The sequence below is a fragment of the Bufo bufo genome, chromosome 6 (genome assembly GCF_905171765.1).
Source record: "Bufo bufo chromosome 6, aBufBuf1.1, whole genome shotgun sequence".
Taxonomy (NCBI): domain Eukaryota; kingdom Metazoa; phylum Chordata; class Amphibia; order Anura; family Bufonidae; genus Bufo; species Bufo bufo.
The window spans coordinates 414,554,484-414,574,011 of NC_053394.1; the positions used below are offsets into that span (position 1 = coordinate 414,554,484).

General features: G+C 48.2%; 1 protein-coding gene and 1 long non-coding RNA gene across 2 annotated transcripts in view; both read right to left on the minus strand.

Moving 5' to 3' along the window:
• CEP131 (centrosomal protein 131) overlaps positions 1-19,446 on the minus strand; it is a 42,571-nt gene extending 23,125 nt beyond the window's left edge. The window contains 16 exon segments of the mRNA XM_040439079.1: positions 584-709; positions 4,216-4,353; positions 4,482-4,688; positions 4,759-4,926; positions 5,002-5,096; positions 5,651-5,816; positions 5,935-6,051; positions 7,068-7,185; positions 9,756-9,827; positions 9,829-9,906; positions 10,665-10,769; positions 10,861-10,982; positions 13,879-13,993; positions 14,490-14,572; positions 16,407-16,586; positions 19,297-19,446. Coding sequence (XP_040295013.1) covers positions 584-709; positions 4,216-4,353; positions 4,482-4,688; positions 4,759-4,926; positions 5,002-5,096; positions 5,651-5,816; positions 5,935-6,051; positions 7,068-7,185; positions 9,756-9,827; positions 9,829-9,906; positions 10,665-10,769; positions 10,861-10,982; positions 13,879-13,993; positions 14,490-14,572; positions 16,407-16,580 — 1,884 coding nt within the window. The 5' untranslated portion in view covers positions 16,581-16,586; positions 19,297-19,446.
• The window catches only part of LOC121006142, a 978,004-nt gene that overhangs the window by 855,154 nt on the left and 103,322 nt on the right, over positions 1-19,528 (minus strand). The gene's annotated exons all lie outside the window — the stretch shown is intronic.

Genomic DNA, 19,528 nt, shown 5'->3' on the forward strand with positions numbered 1-19,528 from the left:
CAAAATGCATTCCCTTCTGTTTGGTTGCTTGCAAGGGTTTTCTGTCCGGCAAGGGAAGCGGAGGAAAACGGATCCACAATGCAAGTCAATGGTGGCGGATCCTTTTTTTCGGACACAGTAGAAAACAGCATTGCTATTTTATAGATAATACAACCGGATCTGTTCATAACGGATCCAGATGGTTGTATTATCAAGAATGGAAGTGTTTTTGCTGATCCCTGCAAGCGTGAAAGTAGCCTAAGCCATCAATACAATGACTACAGACTTTCAAATGTACAATCTGTTTCAATTCCTCACCGCTTGCAATATCTCTGCTTGCTGTCAGTGAATGGAAACATCCATGGTTTGCATACAGCGGGTGAATGCACAATCCCGCTCACACAGCCGCCTGTCCGGTTACTGTGTAAGCGCGGAGCACCCAAACTGGATGTGAATAATGTTTCCATCCACTGACAGCAAACAGATGGTGACGAACTGAAACGCAAAGAACATTAGGAAGTTGCGGAACCTTTCTATAGACGCTGATCAAGCTTCATTTATGTTAGATGAGAGAATTGATTGTGGTATCTTCTCCAGCAGTTACCTGGTCGATGAAGGTGAGGTGGCGCTGTATGGTGGCCTCGTACTGCTCGCTCTGCTGCTTCACCTGATAGCCCAGCTCTTTCTCGGTTTGCTTTACATGTCGCACCGTTAATTCACGTTGCTGGGCCTGGTGAAATGGAAGGGGGGGGGGGATATGACCAAACGCAGGACATTAGGGATTACATGGAATTAGACTTTCCCCCAAAAACAGCAAAGCCAGAAAAGTACCCCCAGCGCTCCTAGCGGAGTACCCCTACGAAGGTGCAAGAAACTAGAGCGACCTGCTGGTATATGACCGTCTGGCTGCCGTCCACCATGTCAATGTTACATCTACAAAGTGGCGCCTAAAAGTTTATGAACCCTTCAGAAGTTTCTCTATTTCTTTATAAATTTGACCTAAAACGACATCACGTCATAAAATTAGATAAAGCTAGCCAAGTCAAACAAATGAGTTTTTGCGGCTCGGGTGCGGACCCATTCACTTCAATGGGGCCGCAAAAGATGCGGACAGCACTCCGTGTGCTGTCCGCATCTGTTGCTCCGTTCCGTGGCCCCGCTAAAAAAATATAACATGTCCTATTCTTGTCCGTTTTGCGGACAAGAGAAGGCAGTTATATTAATGGTTGTCCGTGCCGTTCCGAAAAATTGCAGAATGCCCACGGACGCCATCTGCGTTTTGCTGATCCGCAAAACACACAACAGACGTGTGCATGCGGCCTTAATATGTTGAAGAAAATTCTCCGGTATCACATGTCTGTGAGTGGTAACAGTATGTGGCCCTTCTCATTCAGTATCTGGCGTCACCATAACTGCGGCTAAACGTTCCCAGTAATTGTTGATTAGTCCTGAACATCGGCTCGGAGGAATCTTAGCTCGTTCCTCCGTACAAAACAGCTTCAGCTCTGCTATGTTGGGGGTTTCCTACATGAACTACTTGCATCAGCTCCTTCCACAAAGTTTCTATTGGATTAGGACTCATCCACACAACCATGATTTCCATTTTTGCGGTCTGCAAATCGCGGATACCGGCCGTGTCCATCCTGCATTTTCAACAGGCCCGCAATATATTCCAAATGCCTATTCTTGTCCGCGAAACGGACAAAGATAGGACGTGTTCTATATTTTTTTGGCAGAGCCACAGAACGGACATACGGATGCAGACAACACACAGTGTGCTGTCGGCATCTTTTGTGGCCCCACTAAAATTAATAGGTGCGGATCGGATGTGGACCGAAACGACGGTCGTGAGCATGAGGCCTTAAAGGGGCGGTCTCACTTCAGCAAGTGGCATTCATCATGTAGAGAAAGTTAATACAAGGCACTTACTAATGTATTGTGATTGTCCGTATTGCTTCCTTTGCTCACTTCATTCCTTTTCCCATCACATTATACACTGCCCGTTTCCATGGTTATGACCACCTTGCAATCCAGCAGTAGTGGCCGCGCTTGCACACTATAGAAAAAAGTGCTGGACTTTGCGCACTCCCATGGTCTCGACCGCCAGTGCTTATTCCTATATTGTGCAAGCACGACCACCACTGCTGGATTACTTCGTGGCCGTAACCACGGATACCAACAGTGTATAATGTGATGGAAAAACGAATCTTACCAGCACAGGAGGCAATATGGACAATCACAATACATTAGTCAGCGTATTGTATTAAAGAGGACCTTTCAAGGATTTGTAGTAAGTGAGATAAGTATCTGTACCTGCGAGCTGATGCTGCCACCCTGCCTGTTTTTTTAAAATAGCGCTCTTGCGCCCCATTATGGCCTCCCGAAAATTACGCGCTCAGCGCTGTGACGCTCTCCGCTGCGATTGGACAGCGCTACAGCCAGGGAGAAGGAGACGCCCACATTGCTCCGATGCTCAGTATTAGCATACTGAGCGCGAAATTTGTGGGGGGCCATAACGGGGCGCAGGAGCGCCATTTTAAAAAGACAGGCAGGGTGGCAGCACAGTGGGGGGTACCCCGCAGGTACAGATATTTATCTCACTTACAACAAACCCATGAAAGGTCCTCTTTAACTTTCTCTACATGAAACATGCCATTTGCTGAAGTGAGACAACCCCTTTAAAGGGGTTTCCAACTCCTATAATGTCCCCACCTAATGCCCGGGCCCCTCATATAGGTTATACTTACCCCGCCCCCGGGCACCTGCGTCGCTCCTGATGCCCGCATGGCCGCTGCTGCATCTCTTCATCGCACAGATGAAAGCATCCGGCAATGGGGACAAACCTTCCTAGTGTCACCCGCAATGGAGAGATGCAGCTGCGCCCGTGCAACGTAGTATGTCCTATATAAGGGGCCCAGGCATTATGGGGGACATTATAGAGGTTGGATATAATAATAAGGTCAGGACTTTGACTTGGCCATTCTAAAACTTTAACCTTCATCTCCTTTAACCCTTAGTGACCACCCATACGCCTTTTCACGGCGGTCACTAAGGGGCCTCAGGCTGGGCCGCCACTTTTTTACGGCGGCCCAGTCTAAGTGCTGCACTGTCTGTCTGTTATAGTCCCCTTGTGGGACTATTAAGTGGTAAAAAAAGAAGAAAAAAAAGACACATTTACGAAATAAAAAAAATTCCATTAAAAAAAAATAACGCTTTTTTTTTTCCATTGAAAATACGCTTTTTTAATGCAAAAAAAAAATCTCCCCCATATGTTTGGTATTCCCGTGTGCGTAACAACGCAGACTACATAAATATAACAAATTATCCCCTACGGTGAACGTCGTAAATTTTTTTATTTTTTTTATTAAAAAAGACAGAATTGCTAATTTATTCTTAGTTGCCACCGGAAAAACGTAATATCAAGCGATCAAAAAGCGCCATTTACTCCAAAATGATAGCACTGAAAAATACAAGTCGTCCCGCAAAAATCAAGCCCTCACACAACTCCATAGAAACAAAAATAAAGAAGTTATGGGTCTTCGGAAGCGACAATGCAAAAACATTATTTTTTTTTTAAAAAAGGTGTTTGATTCATACTGACCCAGAGAATAAAGATTTTATTTTATTTAAACCGAAAAATGAACGCCGTAAAATTTATAACGTAAAAACGCACTGGCCGTATTGCTGTTTTTCCCCCATCTCCCTCCCAGAACGAGTTAATAAAAGTTAATCAGAAAGTTATGTGTACCCCAAAATGGCGCCATTAAAAACTACAACTTGTCCCGCAAAAAACAAGCCCTCATAAAGCTATACAGACGGAAAACAAAAAAAGTTATAGCTCTTGGAACGAGACGATGAAAAAAGGAAGGAAAAAACGCTTGGTCAGTAAGGCCCAAAACAGGCTGGTCACTAAGGGGTTAACTGTAGAGATGGGCAGTTTGCAGTGTTCGCCAGCGAACACATGCGATCTGCCATCCTAACTGACAAGTCCGGCGAGGCACAGGTAAGTCCTTACCTGTGCGCGAGCCGGGTATGAAATGAAATGCGGTCTCCGGGAGCAGGCGGTTCCGAGAACGGCCCCCGGAGGCGAACGCTGCGAACTGGCCATCACTGGTTAACTGGTCTTTGGTGGAACGACTTGTCTGCTTAGGGTCGATGTCTTGCTGCATGACCCACGTTCGCTAGATGCAGCGTTTTCCTGTCTTCTCCTAAAGACCTGACCAGAGAGACACTCACTAGTGCTGTCTGCAAAAGGTTCAGTGCTTTCTTCTTCTCCTCCAGCTCCAGCCGCATCTTCAACATGGAACTCGTCACCTCAGTAGCGACGGCCGACGCCTGCTCCAGGTGGTTCAGTTCTTCCTCAGACAGAAGAGCCTTCGCCCAAAACAAAGTTAATAAAAATGAACAAAATATCGGCCACCTAATGTTCTGGAGAACCTGCTATTGTATGCCCCTGCCCACTAGGGGAAGCATCTCAGCGGTCCATGTTAAGGACTACTTACCCCTCTGTGGGCGTGGGAGCCCGAGGACCGCGGCCTTTCCTGTTCGGCTTTTTCCATTTCATCCAGAAAGGTAATGATGTTCTGCAGCTTGGCCTCAGACAGCAGGGCCCCGGCCGTACTGTGGACTTCACTCTGCTCCACCTGTCCATTGCGTGTCATCTGACTATGGCGCTCCAGGTTATCTGCCGTGAGGGACGTGTCGGCGTCCTGAAGGGGAAATTGGTCAAATACACCTGGTCTGATTCTAAACGTGCAGGCTTACTGTCACTTGTCTTACCCCATCAATCCAGTGAAATTTGTCTTTGCCCTCTGCTCTAATGGCCATCAGTGGTTCGGGCTCTTCCAGCTGCTTCAACGTGTCCAGCAGATCTGTCAGGGTGGTCTTAGAGTGGGCAGAGGCGGCTACATACACTTCTCCCACGACCTGGTCAGGAGTAGATGGCACCTGTAGAAAAGAAGAGGGCGTGAACCAAACTGATGGCAAAACATGGGCAGTGGATATCTCGTCCAGCACCCTCACCTGGGCACTGTGCTCACTGCTCCTGTAGTCTGGTGACGGCTTGAAGAGTGACATCATCGAATTATCATTTTCCAACATATCTTGCGCTCTAGAACCTAAAAGGACCAATAAAAGCACATGCCTATGATATCTTGCACGTACAAGGATATTTAAAGGAACGCTTGTCCTGTCTATGATGCCAGGAGGTATACACTACAGTATATAGGACTCTGGGCGCTAACCTCCGGCACTCCAGCTGTGGTAAAACTACAACTCTCAAGATGCACAGTTGCTGGGAGTCGTGGAGTGCTGGAGGTTAGCCATCACTGGTACAGGATATTTAAAGGAACGCTCCTGAAATGCTTGTCCTGTCTATGATACTAGGAGGCATACACTACAGCAGGGATCAGCAACCTTCGGCACTCCAGCTGCTGTGAAACTACAACTCCCAGCATGCACACTTACTCTGCTGTTCTTGCAGCTCCCGTAGAAGTGAAAGGAGGATTCCAGGAGTTGTAGTTTCAGAACAACTGGAGGTTGCTGATCCCTGTACTACAGTATAGGATATTTAAAGGAACGCTCGTCCTGCCTATGATGCCATCACAATGCCCCCTGGACAATCATATATCCTTACTGGTGACACAGAATTATCCGTCTTGTGATTTCTTGCCTGTATTATTATTATTGGACTTGCTGCTCCTCTGTAATGGAGAGTTGACCAGATTCCTGCCGACCTTCTTCTTTCCCACCTTCCCGCTCTGTTCCAGCCGTGTCAGCTCCTCTTCCACCAGTTTCTGGGCTTCCAGGGCTTTCTGGGCCCGCTTAAGCTGCAGTTCCTTAGAGTGAAGCAGGATTTCAGACAAGTTATATTCATCTATAGGAGGCCATGGACCTTGTCTGTCCACTGCGCCACCATCACATCAAGGAAATGTTCCACCACAAGACAGTTCATACCTGGATGGCCGCCCGTCGGGCTTGTCGAGCCTTTTCTTCCCGGATTCTCTTGCGTTCCTCGTCTTTGGACTGATAGGAATTTAAGTAGCTGCTCTCATCTGCCTGATGCTGCCGTTCCTATAAGGAGGAGCGAGTGCAAACATCTCCAAGTAGAACACGCAAAGGATGTCTACAAACTTGAAGGTCTGTGAAGCACAATACCCCCCGCACAGCCCTTCAAAGTGCCAAACAAGGTGCTACAGACTTCCTAGGTCTGTGGGGCCACGCCATGTCCAACCAGATCTCCAGGGGTGGATTGGCCACAGACCTTACAGGGAAAATTCCCGGTGGGCTGATGCCCAGGGGGGCTGCCCGGGCCTTCCTCATGGCCGGCCAGTGGAAGTTTTTGGGGATGTATTTTGTGCTGCTGGCAGTATTTTGTCTCTGTTGGGGTGGCATAATGTGCCACACTATGGTATTGCTGGCTCTGCCTTCCTTCAATTTGGACCCAACTACAAAATGGGGACACTTAGTATTTTTGTCCAGGGCCACTTTAAGTTCCCAGTCCGCCCTTGCAGATCTTTCTGTCTGTGATTCTATAAAGGTTGTGGTGCAGTCTATGTCACATGATCCTTTTCAGAGCTGCTGATTAGCTAAGAAGAATCATGTGATCCACCACTTGACTTCAGAGAATCAGGAAGTGCTTTCTTCTCAGCCTCTGTCCAAAGGTCCCCATAAACCTGAAATAGCCATCTTTCTGACTCTCCCATAAACAAGCTGCTCCTGAAATGCCCCATCCTATAGGTCCCATGCTTTACCATCGGAGAGAAGTCAGGAGACCCCTTTACATACTAGATGCCAATTCTGCCAAAATCAAGGGTTGAGCTAATATTTACCTAATGTATATGGGCAAAATAGATTATCATCCCATCCCCCCTACCCTTATATGTGACCAACTTCCTCATTAAAGGGACCTAAATGTATGCTCTATCCATAGGATGGGATATAAGTGATCGGTGAGGATCCGAAGAATTGGACCTCCACTGATCATGAGAAGGGGGCCCTGGTTCATTCCTGGACAACCCCTTTAATCAATAGAAAAGCCTGTAATAATCTTGGAGACAACTATCCCCAGTATGTTTACACTAAATTACCTCCTTTTTGGAAGTCAACATATGCCGTACAGCTTCCTCCCGAGCTCTCCTCTTCTGCCGATGGCGTCGGTACCAGCGCTGAATGGTGATTGCGGCATTGTTGACTTGCAGAATAAACCTGTGCAGGAGAGAAGTATGCAGCGTCAGTGATGGATACTATCTAAGGCCTCATGCACACGGCCGTTGCCCGCAGACATAGGGTCCGTAATATGCGGGCCCTGGCCATGTGCTCACCACATCATGGATGCGGACCCATTCCCTTGAACGGGTCTGCAATCTGGAAGGTGCGGTGCGGAACGGAGGCACGGAACCCCTTGGAAGCGCTACGGAGTGCTTCTGTGGGGTTTCTCTCTGTACCGCAAAAAAAAAAAAATAGACGTTGAATGGGTCTGGATCCCTCTGTGGCAGCCTCGCGGATGTTGCCCGTGCACTGGGGACCGCAAATTGCGGTCCACAATGCACAGAACGGCCGGGCAATGGTCGTGTGCATGAGGCCTAAGGGCGGGTTCACATCACATTTTTGTCATATGTTTAACATACACAAAAAAATATATATGTTAACGGATGCATCAGACAGATGCCATACTGTGGCATCCGTCACCACAGAGTTCCATTGTAAAAAAAAAAAAGTATACGTTAACGTATACATTTTTTTGCAGGACTCTGAAGGATGGAAAAACATGGTACACTACACTTTCCCATAATGCAAAGTCCAGCAAAAAAAGTATATGTTAACGTATATTATTTTATTTTTATAACGGAACTCTATGGTGATGGATCCGAGGCCTCTGATAACGTTGAGTCTTTTTGTCTACGTTAAACGCATGACAAAAACATGACGTGAACCCCACCCAGCTGGGTGTACAGATCCAGATGCCTCAAACTGACTGTGCACCCGGGGGGAGTCAGAGCCCCCTCTAACCAACCAGATGGCAGGAGTGATGACAGCAGCAAGACAGGAGTGTACTGAATATGTGGGAGGCAGTGACCCGTCTACTGCATGTGGCACAGGCGGCTTCATGATGTCAAGAGGACGATGGAAACGTATGCAGAAAGTAGCATTATTGCAGCCTCCAGCAGCACAGAGTATTTTAGGACTGTGCTGATCTGGCTGAAGGCAATGTCATAACATTAGTAGGGACGTGGCAAATATCATGAAGTGAACAGCAGAATGGTAACAAATGGAAAGCCAAAGAAAGGAAGCATTCGGGTCAACAACAGTACAGAGTATTTCAGATTAACGTTCTAATGTGCCCAATAAGTGGAATGTTCCCAAGCAATACAAATGCTGTATCGGGTAGGCTTTATCTAAACGTAAGACTTTTACTCATCCAGGCCATTCTGACATTGTTTTCTTGTCACATATTGTACTTCATGACACTGGTAAAATTGAGTCCAAAAAATTTCATTTTTAGTTATAAAAAATACAAATTTACAAAAAATTTGGGGGGGGGGGGAATCAGCAAATTTCCAAATTTCTATTTCTCTACTTTTATAATAGTCAGTAATACCTCCAAAATAGTTATGACTTTACATTCCCCATATGTCTACTTCATGTTTGGATCATTTTGTGAATGCCATTTTATTTTTGGGGGATGTTAGAAGTTTAGAAGCAAATCTTGAAATTTGTCAGAAAATTTTCAAAACCCACATTTTAAAGGACCAGTTCAGGTCTGAAGTCACTTTGTGAGGCTTACATGATAGAAACTACCCAAAAATGACCCCGTTTTAGAAACTACACCCCTTAAGGTATTCAAAACTGATTTTTACAAACTTTGTTAACCCTTTAGGTGTTCCACAAGAATTAATGGAAAATGGAGATGAAATTTCAGAATTTCACTTTTTTGGCAGATTTTCCATTTTAATCAATTTTTTTCCCACCTACAAAGCAAGGGTTAACAGCCAAACAAAACTCAATATTTATTGTGCTGATTCTGTAGTTTACAGAAACACCCCATATGTGGTCATAAACTGCTGTACAGGCACACGTCAGGGCGCAGAAGGAAAGGAATGCCATATGGTTTTTGGAAGGCAGATTTCACTGGGATAATTTTGAGCTGCCGTGTCACATTTGAAGCCCCCCTGATGCACCCCTAGAGTAGAAACTCCAAAAAATTACCCCATTTTGAAAACTACGGGATAGGGTGGCAGTTTTGTTGGTACTATTTTAGGGTACATATGATTTTTGGTTGCTCTATATTACACTTTTTGTGAGGCAAGATAACAAAAATAGCTGTTTTGGCACCGTTTTTATTTTTTGTTATTTACAATGTTCATCTGACAGGTTAGATCATGGCGTATTTTTTTAGAGCAGGTTTTTACGGACGCGGCGATACCCAATATGCATACTTTTTTTCATGTATTTATGTTTTACACAATAACAGCATTAGGTGACAATTTTTTTTTTTTTTTAGCACAGTTTTTATTTTATTTTTTTGACGGTGTTCACCTGAGGGGTTAGGCCATGTAATATTTTCATAGAGCCGGTCGATACGGAGCGATACCTAATATGTCTACTTTTTTATTTTCCCTATTTTTTACAATTTTTTTTTACTTTATTTTGGGAAAAGGACGCTTTTTTTTTAAATTTTTTTTTACTTTATTTTTTGTCCCACTCTGGGACTTCAACTTTTGGGGGTCTGATCCCCTTTACATTGCATCACAATACTTCTGAGTGAGTGCACTGACCGCTCTGCCTCCTCAGCAGTGACCTCTTTCCTCTTCTGCGCTGCGCTCCCCCCGGAGTGGTTGTTACGCCCAGGTTGTTGCGCTGGACAGATTCTTCTGGGATTTCTGGAAGCTGATTCCCAATTCTTCACCATTTTGTGTCCTCTGGTTACTAAGGAAGATTCAAGGAACACTTTTTCATTTTCCAAGTTGTTTCAATATTCTAATGTAATTAGCGGCTGCTAAATACCCTCGGTGCCGCTTATCTCCAGGTAAATCAAGCAGGTTAAAATGCAACCTGTAGCAGCCATGTGAAAACTGGAGGGATCGACTCAAGAAAGGAGGTTTAGGCTGGTTTCACACGAGCGAGTGTCACGCTCCGGACTTGCAGCGCAGCACCTGTCCTGAACTTCCAGCACTGCTGGGGTCGCGTAGCATTATATTGATTTGTGATGCTATGTAACCCTTAGAGGTCTGGAATGTATTGGATAACACTGACATAATGCTGTAAGGGTCACATAGCATCATAAATCAATATAATGCTACGCGACCCCGGCAGTGCTGGAAGTTCAGGACGGGTGCTGCGCTGCAAGTCCGGAGCGTGACACTCGCTCGTGTGAAACCAGCCTTAAAGGGAATTTTGCATCATGTTGTAAGGCATCAATGTCTATACATCAATCACATATGCCATAAAACTGTGGGGGTCCGACCGCTGGAAGCCACCTCAAATCCCGAGTGGTTTTAGTCTACAGATGGCTTTCTATGAGGCTCAACCTCCATCGAAATAAGTGAAGAGTCAACAGGCCTGAGATGCAATACCAGACCCATGAGCAAGGGTGGCGCTATTTCAAAAATACAAAAAACAGATTGCCCTGGTGTCAATTTACAGACCACTGGAAGTCTTTAAAAGGTTTTATCTCCATCCCTTACTTTAGAGACGGCGGTTTCTGATTGGAGCTCTTGGTTCGATCCCCAGATGAATAGTTATTGTGCACCATGGTGGTTACGGTGTTTCCCACGGTTCCCTTGATACTCCTAAACATGGAAAGAGATGGAAATAGTCATAAAAGCCATATCTGCACAATAAATAATAATTTCATGACCACAACAATGCTACATAAAATACCTATTGTTGGCTGGGAAACTGGGTGCCAGGGCAGGCATGTCTCTCCTCTTCATGCTCAGGCTCTGCACTGAGCTAGCACTGCGGGCACTGGAGGGTATAGGAAAAGCACGAGGTTGGTCATCCTGTAAAGGAAGGGAATGGGGCACAAGATTATTCCACCCTCTAAATCCTCATGTACTTCTGTCTTATATCGCTAGTATATGATATCACTTGATGATCAGTGGAGCTTCAACCAGTGGAACCCACTCCGATCCTAAAAATGAAGAGGGTGCAGCACTTGTAAAGTATTCCCTGTGTAGCACCCGGCTGTGCGGAGAGGGTGCAGCGGCCGGCTGTGCGGAGAGGGTGCAGCGGCCGGCTGTGCGGAGAGGGTGCAGCCGCCGGCTGTGCGGAGAGGGTGCAGCCGCCGGCTGTGCGGAGAGGGTGCAGCAAAGAGCCATTCAAATGAACAGGTCGGGAGCGCTGCTGTGCAGACAAAACTTAGAAGGAGATGCAACAATGCAACATATACGAGCGCTGCACCCTCTTCATTATCAGAATGGGTGAGCAGGACTGCAACAATTTTTTGACTTTGAAAAAGTCTCATAGAATAAATCTGGCTTAAGAGTTGTCTCATCTGAAACACTGGAGGCATATCACTAGGAACCTCTGGGAACCGCACCTATCCCCAGAAAGAGAGACCAACAGTGAGCAGAGAGCAGCTGCGCATGCACGAGCGCCCTCCATTCATTTCTATGGGAGTGCCTAAAAGAATTGAGTTCTGTCTCGGCTATCTCCGGCAGTCCTATAGAAGTGAATGGATCGGTGGCCGTACTTCCATCCATTTCAATGGAACTCCCATAGAAATAAATGGAGAGCATGCCGCCTTTGCGGACACGTTCTGGAGATAGGTGCGGGTCCCACCTCTATCTGACACTGGTGGAGTATCCTAGCAATACGCCACCAATGTCTCAGATGAGACAACCCCTTTAAATCAGCTCGACAGGCTGACCATCGTCACTTTTCAAAACTGGAGCGAGCGGTGTAAGGCCCTCTACACACACAAGTTTTTTTGGGGCTTTTTTCAACCATTGGAGTTAAAAAAAAAAAAAGCCATAGAAGCTGCTTGTGTTTTTTTCCATACCGCCTAGTTTTTATGGCGTTCTTAGCTTTTTGCTAAAGAAGTGTGAGAACCAGGCTGTATTTTCCTTTCTAAAGAGAAGAGGTCAAAATGGCAGAATAAAAACGTCAAAGCTTGTTTAAAAAAAAAAAAAAACAGCAAACACCCAAAAAAACTTCACCTAATGAACAAAAATGCCCGTGCAAAAAACACCAATAAAAAATGTTTAAAATATGTCTATAACATTATAATGAACAGGAGTTTATACACTGCAGAGATTTTCCGGGCAAAAGCAATCGTCCACCTTCTTAAGAAGTTGAATAGCCCTTGAGCTACAGTTCCTCAAGATCTCTGCTTGCTGTCAGTGAACAGATAACGTTGTGTTTACCTTCCCAGTGTGTGGACCTAATATTTCTCACAGCTGAGGATTTACTATATCTGTATAATTGTACTGTGTGAGCAGTGGCGTACATAGAGAAGTGAGGGGCCCCATAGCAAGGATCAGACCAGGCCCCCCCCCCCACACCGTACAGAAGGGTTTCCGCCTAAAACCCCTTTCTATGACCCTTGGGCCATTTTTTCCACTGCCTCGTTTGCTAAAAGTTGTTCCTTTAGGCCCCTTTCACACGGGCGAGAATTCTGCGCGGGTGCAATGCGTGAGGTGAACGCATTGCGCCCGCACTGAATCCGGACCCATTCACTTCAATGGGGCTGTGCAGATGAGCGCGCGATTTTCACGAATCACTTGTGCGTTGCGTGAAAATCGCAGCAAGCTCTATATTCTGCGTTTTTCACGCAACGCAGGCTCCATAGAAATGAATATGGGTCTGCGTGAAAATCGCAAGCATCCGCAAGCAAGTGCGATTTTCACGCATGATTGCTAGGAGATGATCGGGATGAGCAACCCCGGACCCCATTAAAGTCTATTCACTGTATTATTTTCCCTTATAACATGGTTAATACAGAATGCTTAGTATAATGTGCCTTGAGGGGTTAAAAATAAACAAATAAATAAACTCACCCCATCCACTTGATTGCGCAGCCGGCATCGTCTTCTTTCTTCTTCTTTCAGGACCTGCAAAAGGACCTTTGATGACATAATCACGCTCCCCACGTGGTGAGCGCGGTGACGTCAGCGCAGGTCCTGCTGAATGAAGATAGAAGATCCTTCTATCTTCATTCAGCAGGACCTGCGCTGACGTCACTGTTGAGCGTGATTATGTCATCAAAGGTCCTTTTGCAGGTCCTGAAAGAAGAAGCAAGAAGACGATGCCGACTGCGCGAACAAGAAGATGAGGTGAGTTATGTTTTTATTATTTTCTAACCCTCAATTTATCACCTACTATGTATTCTGTATTCAGAATGCTATTATTTCCCCTTATAACCATGTTATAAGGGGAAATAATGCAATCTACAGAACACCGAACCCGAAGTTCAGTGAAGAAGTCTGGGTTCGGGTCTGGGTACCACATTCAGTTTATTCTCATGCGCGTGCAAAAACGCATTGCACTTGCGCAGGAAAAACTGAACATCGGAACGCAATTGCGTGCCTACTCGCGCGGGTTTCCCGCAATGGACCCTGAACGCATCCGGCCCTCACCCGCGACGCCCGTTTGAAGGGGGCCTTAGAGGGTGGAGTCCTGACTAAGTTTTCGCCCCCAGTAGAAGAGGAGATGATCTCAAATAAGACTGGGCCCCATAGCAGTTGCACGGTCTGCCGTTATGGTAGTTACGCCCCTGTGTGTGAGCTAAACTGCCTGGACTTCCGGCGGATACCTTTTTACCTGCGCTGATACATTGTAACGAACTGTCCGGAGAGAAGACAGCCTGGCGCTGGCGATGTAGTTGTACAGTCGCAAACGCTCAGCTATAAGAAATGTTTCCATCCGCTGACAGTAAACAGAGATCCTGAAACGTACCAGAATATTCCAGGTGGTCCTCTTTTCCGGGGGGGTTTTGGCCAGTCCGTGTAGCTTCTTCCTCCCAACGGAGCTGCTCTCAAAAAAGGCTAAGAAATCTCCACGCTGGTCACCGCTGAAAGAGGCAAATGGGGAGAACTTAAGAGACGGCTGAGTGCACTATACGCTGGGCGACCGCCGCTCCTGACACAGGATACTCACAGCGGATCTCCCAGGTGTCACGTTAATATCCTCATATACCTCTGGCTGCTGCTGGACTACAAGTCCCAGCATGCCATGCTAACCACAGGGGGTCCTGCATATCTATAGCTTCCCCTTTTTTGAGTTGCAAATGTAGCATTTCTCGAAAGAATTAAGGGGGAGGGGCGCTGAGCACCAAGGTATCCCCCCGTCAGCTTTTGTAAGGGGATCATCTCCAGGGTCAGACAAAGAGTCGGCCGCCCCCTGTCACATTCCAGCCCCCTCCATGTGTGAAGACCCCTAGGGGGTAGCAGCTGGGAACACAAAGGTCAGGATGTGAATAGACGGCTCCTGATCCGTTCTACACCAAAGGCCGGCGCAGCCCTGCAGCCTTCGCCATGATCTACTGCGTGGGCGCCGTCGTGTCCTACCTGGGGAGCGAGCTGCCGCCTGGTGCCACCTGAGTGGTACTGTTGGACCTGCGAAGGTTATTGATGGCTCGAGGCGAGTCCCTCTGTGCAGGAGAGAAAGCATGAGACAGTCAGAGGAATATTTGGGGACATGTGCTATATGAACAAACCTTAAAAGGGTATTCCGACCGCATATCACTGGTATAGCGCTGCGCCCCCTGCGCTGTATCTGCCCTACTGGAAGCGCAGGAAACGACAGCGCGGCCCCATTAAGTCATCCCCTCCGTTCTTAGGATCAGTGGAGGTCCCCGAGGTCACACCCGCACCGATGAACTTTTTAGCGAGACCAAATTTTGATAAACGGTCCCTGCATCCTGTAGTCAGGGAGGGCTGGCAGCACCCGATCCCACTGACCGCACCAATACCGTCAGCTGGTTTTACCTTGTCCGGCACGCCTGCATTATACCCCATGTTCTGTCCTTCCTGTTTTTTTTTCACTCAAAACGCGCGCGGTATAATGGCGTATTCAGACGGCCGAATGTGTTTTGCGGATCCGCAAAACGCGGATACCGGCCCGTGTGCTCTCCGCAATTTGCGGACTACACATGGCCACCGCTCTCTTAGAAAATGCCTATTCTTCTCCGCAATTGCGGACAAGAATAGGACGTGCTCTATATATTTGGGGGGGGGGGGGGGCGCGGAACGGAAGTACGGATGCGGACAGCACACGGTGTGCAGTTCACTTCATTGAAATGAATGGGTCCCGTTCATACGGCGGCTGTGTGGTTGGGCCCTAAGACTGCTGGCGGTGGACAGGGGCCACAGGCAGAAGGCATGCCCACAGGGCTTGTGAGAAACAACATGGGCAGAGGACGGGTCCTAGTCCTAGAGGCGCTAAGAGCTGGACGGCGAGGAGGAAGACATGGAAGGTGCAGGGAGCTGGCGGGTAATATGGCGGCGAGAGAAGAGGGGAGAGGGACCTGTCTGATGTACACCCCTCCAAACATTCAGAGTTACTCACTGAACCCTCCCCTCCATAGGCTGCGCACACCCCCGATTAGGACGTGGGACTGCACATTCCTCGCCCCCTCTTCCCCCTAGTTCACAATGCATGGCCGGGACCAAAAAGAAGAGGCCTTTCAGTCGTGTGCTTGGTGACGTGCCGACATGAAAGGGAAGGGTAAGGACCCCCTATCAGTGGCCACATCAGGATAATAGTCGGCTACTTCCTCCAGAGAAACATTCTTGCTGCCTATAGCCACCACCAGGGGGAGCACACTTAGGACAGGCTTCTTATGGCGTTCAATGGAAGCTTTATAAGTCTGTCTTCATGAGCTCCCCCTAGAGGTGGAGGCAGGCGGCTAGAATATCAAGCAATTAATCCGCAGAGTTTTGGACGTATTCAGAATTTTAAAAAAACTACTTGCTATTAGGGATGAGCGAACTTCATATTTTGAAGTTCGTGTTCGGGTTGCGGTATATGCTGAATTGCGTTATGGATTTCGTTACCACGGACCATAAAGCAATTCCATAACGGAATCCATAACGCAATTCAGCATATACCGCAACCCGAACACGAACTTCAAAATATGAAGTTCGCTCATCCCTAATTGCTATATTCAAGACCTCTGTTTGCTCCCAGTAAATGGAAACTTTCATAGGTAATGGGCATTAAAAAAGCAGAACATGTCCTATTCTTGTCCGTTTTGCGGGCGGCCCGTTCCATAACTTGCCCATTCCGTGTTTTACAGATCTGCAATTTGCGAAGCGCAAAACATGGCGCGGTCGTGTGCATGAGCCAATGTTCCATTCACAGACAGCAAGCACATCCTGAGAATGGAGAACAGAAGCGGAAAGTTGTGGTACTTTTCTTCATGCAGTGGGTTACGCTTCCTGTCTACACAGCAGAAGCCAGCAGGGGGCGACGTCTCCTCTTACCACCTGGTTTCCTCTGCTCCTGGTATCGGTGATGACGGAGATGGAGCGTGAAATGAGTTTGGCGCTTCCAGCGCTGCTTGGGCGTCTCGTCACGGAGACCTGGGAGCCGGTGAGGGCGAGTTCTCCATTATTCCCCCCACCCTGCTGGGAGGGGGTACCGAGTGGACTCTGCATGGGCGCCTGCAGGAAAGAGACGTGTGAGACAACTTAAAGGGGTGGCACAGGATTAGAAAAACATGGCGTTTGTTTTATTCTTCCAGAAACAGCGCCACATCTGTCCACAGGCGGTATGTGGCATTGCAGGTCAGCTTTACTCGCTTCAATACCAGACACAACCTGGTCCAATAACATCAGATCCAGACAGGAAAGCTGCCTGGTTCTGGGAAAGTTGGGTGACAAAAGTCCCCGCTATGGCTCCCAAACAGGTTGTCACCCATCTTTCCTACAGTCCTGAAAGGCAAATCTTCTCCATAAAGGAGTGCTTGGGGGTATGCCATCATATCTGTCATGTGCTGCTGCAGCTCAGCTTTCCCATCACATCTGCTTGTCCATCAGCCGTGTCTGGTATTGCAGCTCAACCCCTTCAATCTGAGCTGCAGTGTAAAGCATGGAGGAGAGACAGATCAGCAGCCTGAGGAGACAGAAGGTAGATTTCAGACTCTGACCTCACTGATCAGAGCTGTCCCGCAGACCCCGACAACAGCCGGCTTTCCCAGGATCCTTACATGCATCAATGCCAGCAGGAGGCGTCACTGTACAAACGGGTCACCCAGCTATCAGGAGTTTAGGAAAGCTGGGTGACAACCCCTGTGGGGACTGTGACTGTATATTAGAGGCTCAGCCTCCAGGGTGCAGGTACCAGCCTCTATATTAGAGGCTCAGCCTCTGGGGTGCAGGTACCAGCCTCTATATTAGAGGCTCAGCCTCCGGGGTGCAGGTACCAGCCTCTATATTAGAGGCTCAGCCTCCGGGGTGCAGGGACCAGCCTCTATATTAGAGGCTCAGCCTCCGGGGTGCAGGTACCAGACTGTATATTAGAGGCTCAGCCTCCGGGGTGCAGGTACCAGACTGTATATTAGAGGCTCAGCCTCCTGGGTGCAGGAACCAGTCTGTATATTAGAGGCTCAGCCTCCTGGGAGCAGGAACCAGTCTGTATATTAGAGGCTCAGCCTCCTGGGTGCAGGAACCAGTCTGTATATTAGATGCTCAGCCTCCTGGGTGCAGGCACCAGTCTGTATATTAGAGGCTCAGGTACCAGTCTGTATATTAGAGGCTCAACCTCCGGGGTGCAGGAACCAGTCTGTATATTAGAGGCTCAACCTCCGGGGTGCAGGTACCAGTCTGTATATTAGAGGCTCAGCCTCCGGAGTGCAGGAACCAGTCTGTATATTAGAGGCTCAACCTCCGGGGTGCAGGTACCAGTCTGTATATTAGAGGCTCAGCCTCCGGGGTGCAGGCACCAGTCTGTATATTAGAGGCTCAGCCTCCGGGGTGCAGGAACCAGTCTGTATATTAGAGGCTCAGCCTCCGGGGTGCAGGAACCAGTCTGTATATTAGAGGCTCAGCTTCCGGGGTGCAGGAACCAGTCTGTATATTAGAGGCTCAGCCTCCGGGGTGCAGGAACCAGTCTGTATATTAGAGGCTCAGCCTCCGGGGTGCAGGCACCAGTCTGTATATTAGAGGCTCAGCCTCTGGGGTGCAGGAACCAGTCTGTATATTAGAGGCTCAGGTGCCAGTCTGTATATTAGAGGCTCAGCCTCCTGGATGCAGGCACCAGTCTGTATATTAGAGGTTCAGCCTCCGGGGTGCAGAGATCAGTCTGTATATTAGAGGCTCAGCCTCCGGGGTGCAGAGATCAGTCTGTATATTAGAGGCTCAGCCTCCGGGGTGCAGGTACCAGTCTGTATATTAGAGGCTCAGCCTCCGGGGTGCAGGTACCAGCCTCTATATTAGAGGCTCAGCCTCCGGGGTCCAGGTACCAGTCTGTATATTAGAGGCTCAGGTGCCAGTCTGTATATTAGAGGCTCAGCCTCCTGGATGCAGGCACCAGTCTGTATATTAGAGGTTCAGCCTCCGGGGTGCAGAGATCAGTCTGTATATTAGAGGCTCAGCCTCCGGGGTGCAGGAACCAGTCTGTATATTAGAGGCTCAGCCTCCGGGGTGCAGGAACCAGTCTGTATATTAGAGGCTCACCCTCCGGGGTGCAGGAACCAGTCTGTATATTAGAGCTCAGCCTCCGGGGTGCAGGAACCAGTCTGTATATTAGAGGCTCAGCCTCCGGGGTGCAGGTACCAGTCTGTATATTAGAGGCTCAGCCTCCGGGGTGCAGGAACCAGTCTGTATATTAGAGGCTCAGCCTCCGGGGTCCAGGTACCAGTCTCTATATTAGAGGCTCAGCCTCCTGGGTGCAGAGATCAGTCTGTATATTAGAGGCTCAGCCTCCGGGGTGCAGGTACCAGTCTGTATATTAGAGGCTCAGCGTCCGGGGTGCAGGTACCAGTCTCTATATTAGAGGCTCAGCCTCTGGGGTGCAGAGATCAGTCTGTATATTAGAGGCTCAGCCTCCGGGGTGCAGGAACCAGTCTGTATATTAGAGGCTCAGCCTCCGGGGTGCAGGAACCAGTCTGTATATTAGAGGCTCAGGTACCAGTCTGTATATTAGAGGCTCAGCCTCCGGGGTGCAGGTACCAGTCTCTATATTAGAGGCTCAGCCTCTGGGGTGCAGGTACCAGTCTCTATATTAGAGGCTCAGCCTCTGGGGTGCAGGTACCAGTCTCTATATTAGAGGCTCAGCCTCTGGGGTGCAGAGATCAGTCTGTATATTAGAGGCTCAGCCTCCGGACTGATGTGCAGACTGAGCCCAGTATAGATAATGATCGTACCTACCAACCTCCTGTGGCCGGCTGTGTCCCGGATGTACACGCTCCGTTAACCCCTTGGGTGTTCGACCCCAAGTGACCCCGCGACCTCCTTTACGGCACAGAACGGACGGTAACTGACAAATGTTATACACAGACTTCCATGGCAGCAACACAACAACCTAACGAACTTCACCTCACTGCCTGCTCATTGGCTGGCGCATTACATCGCAGCGCGGTGATTGGCTTTCCTTCTATCACTCA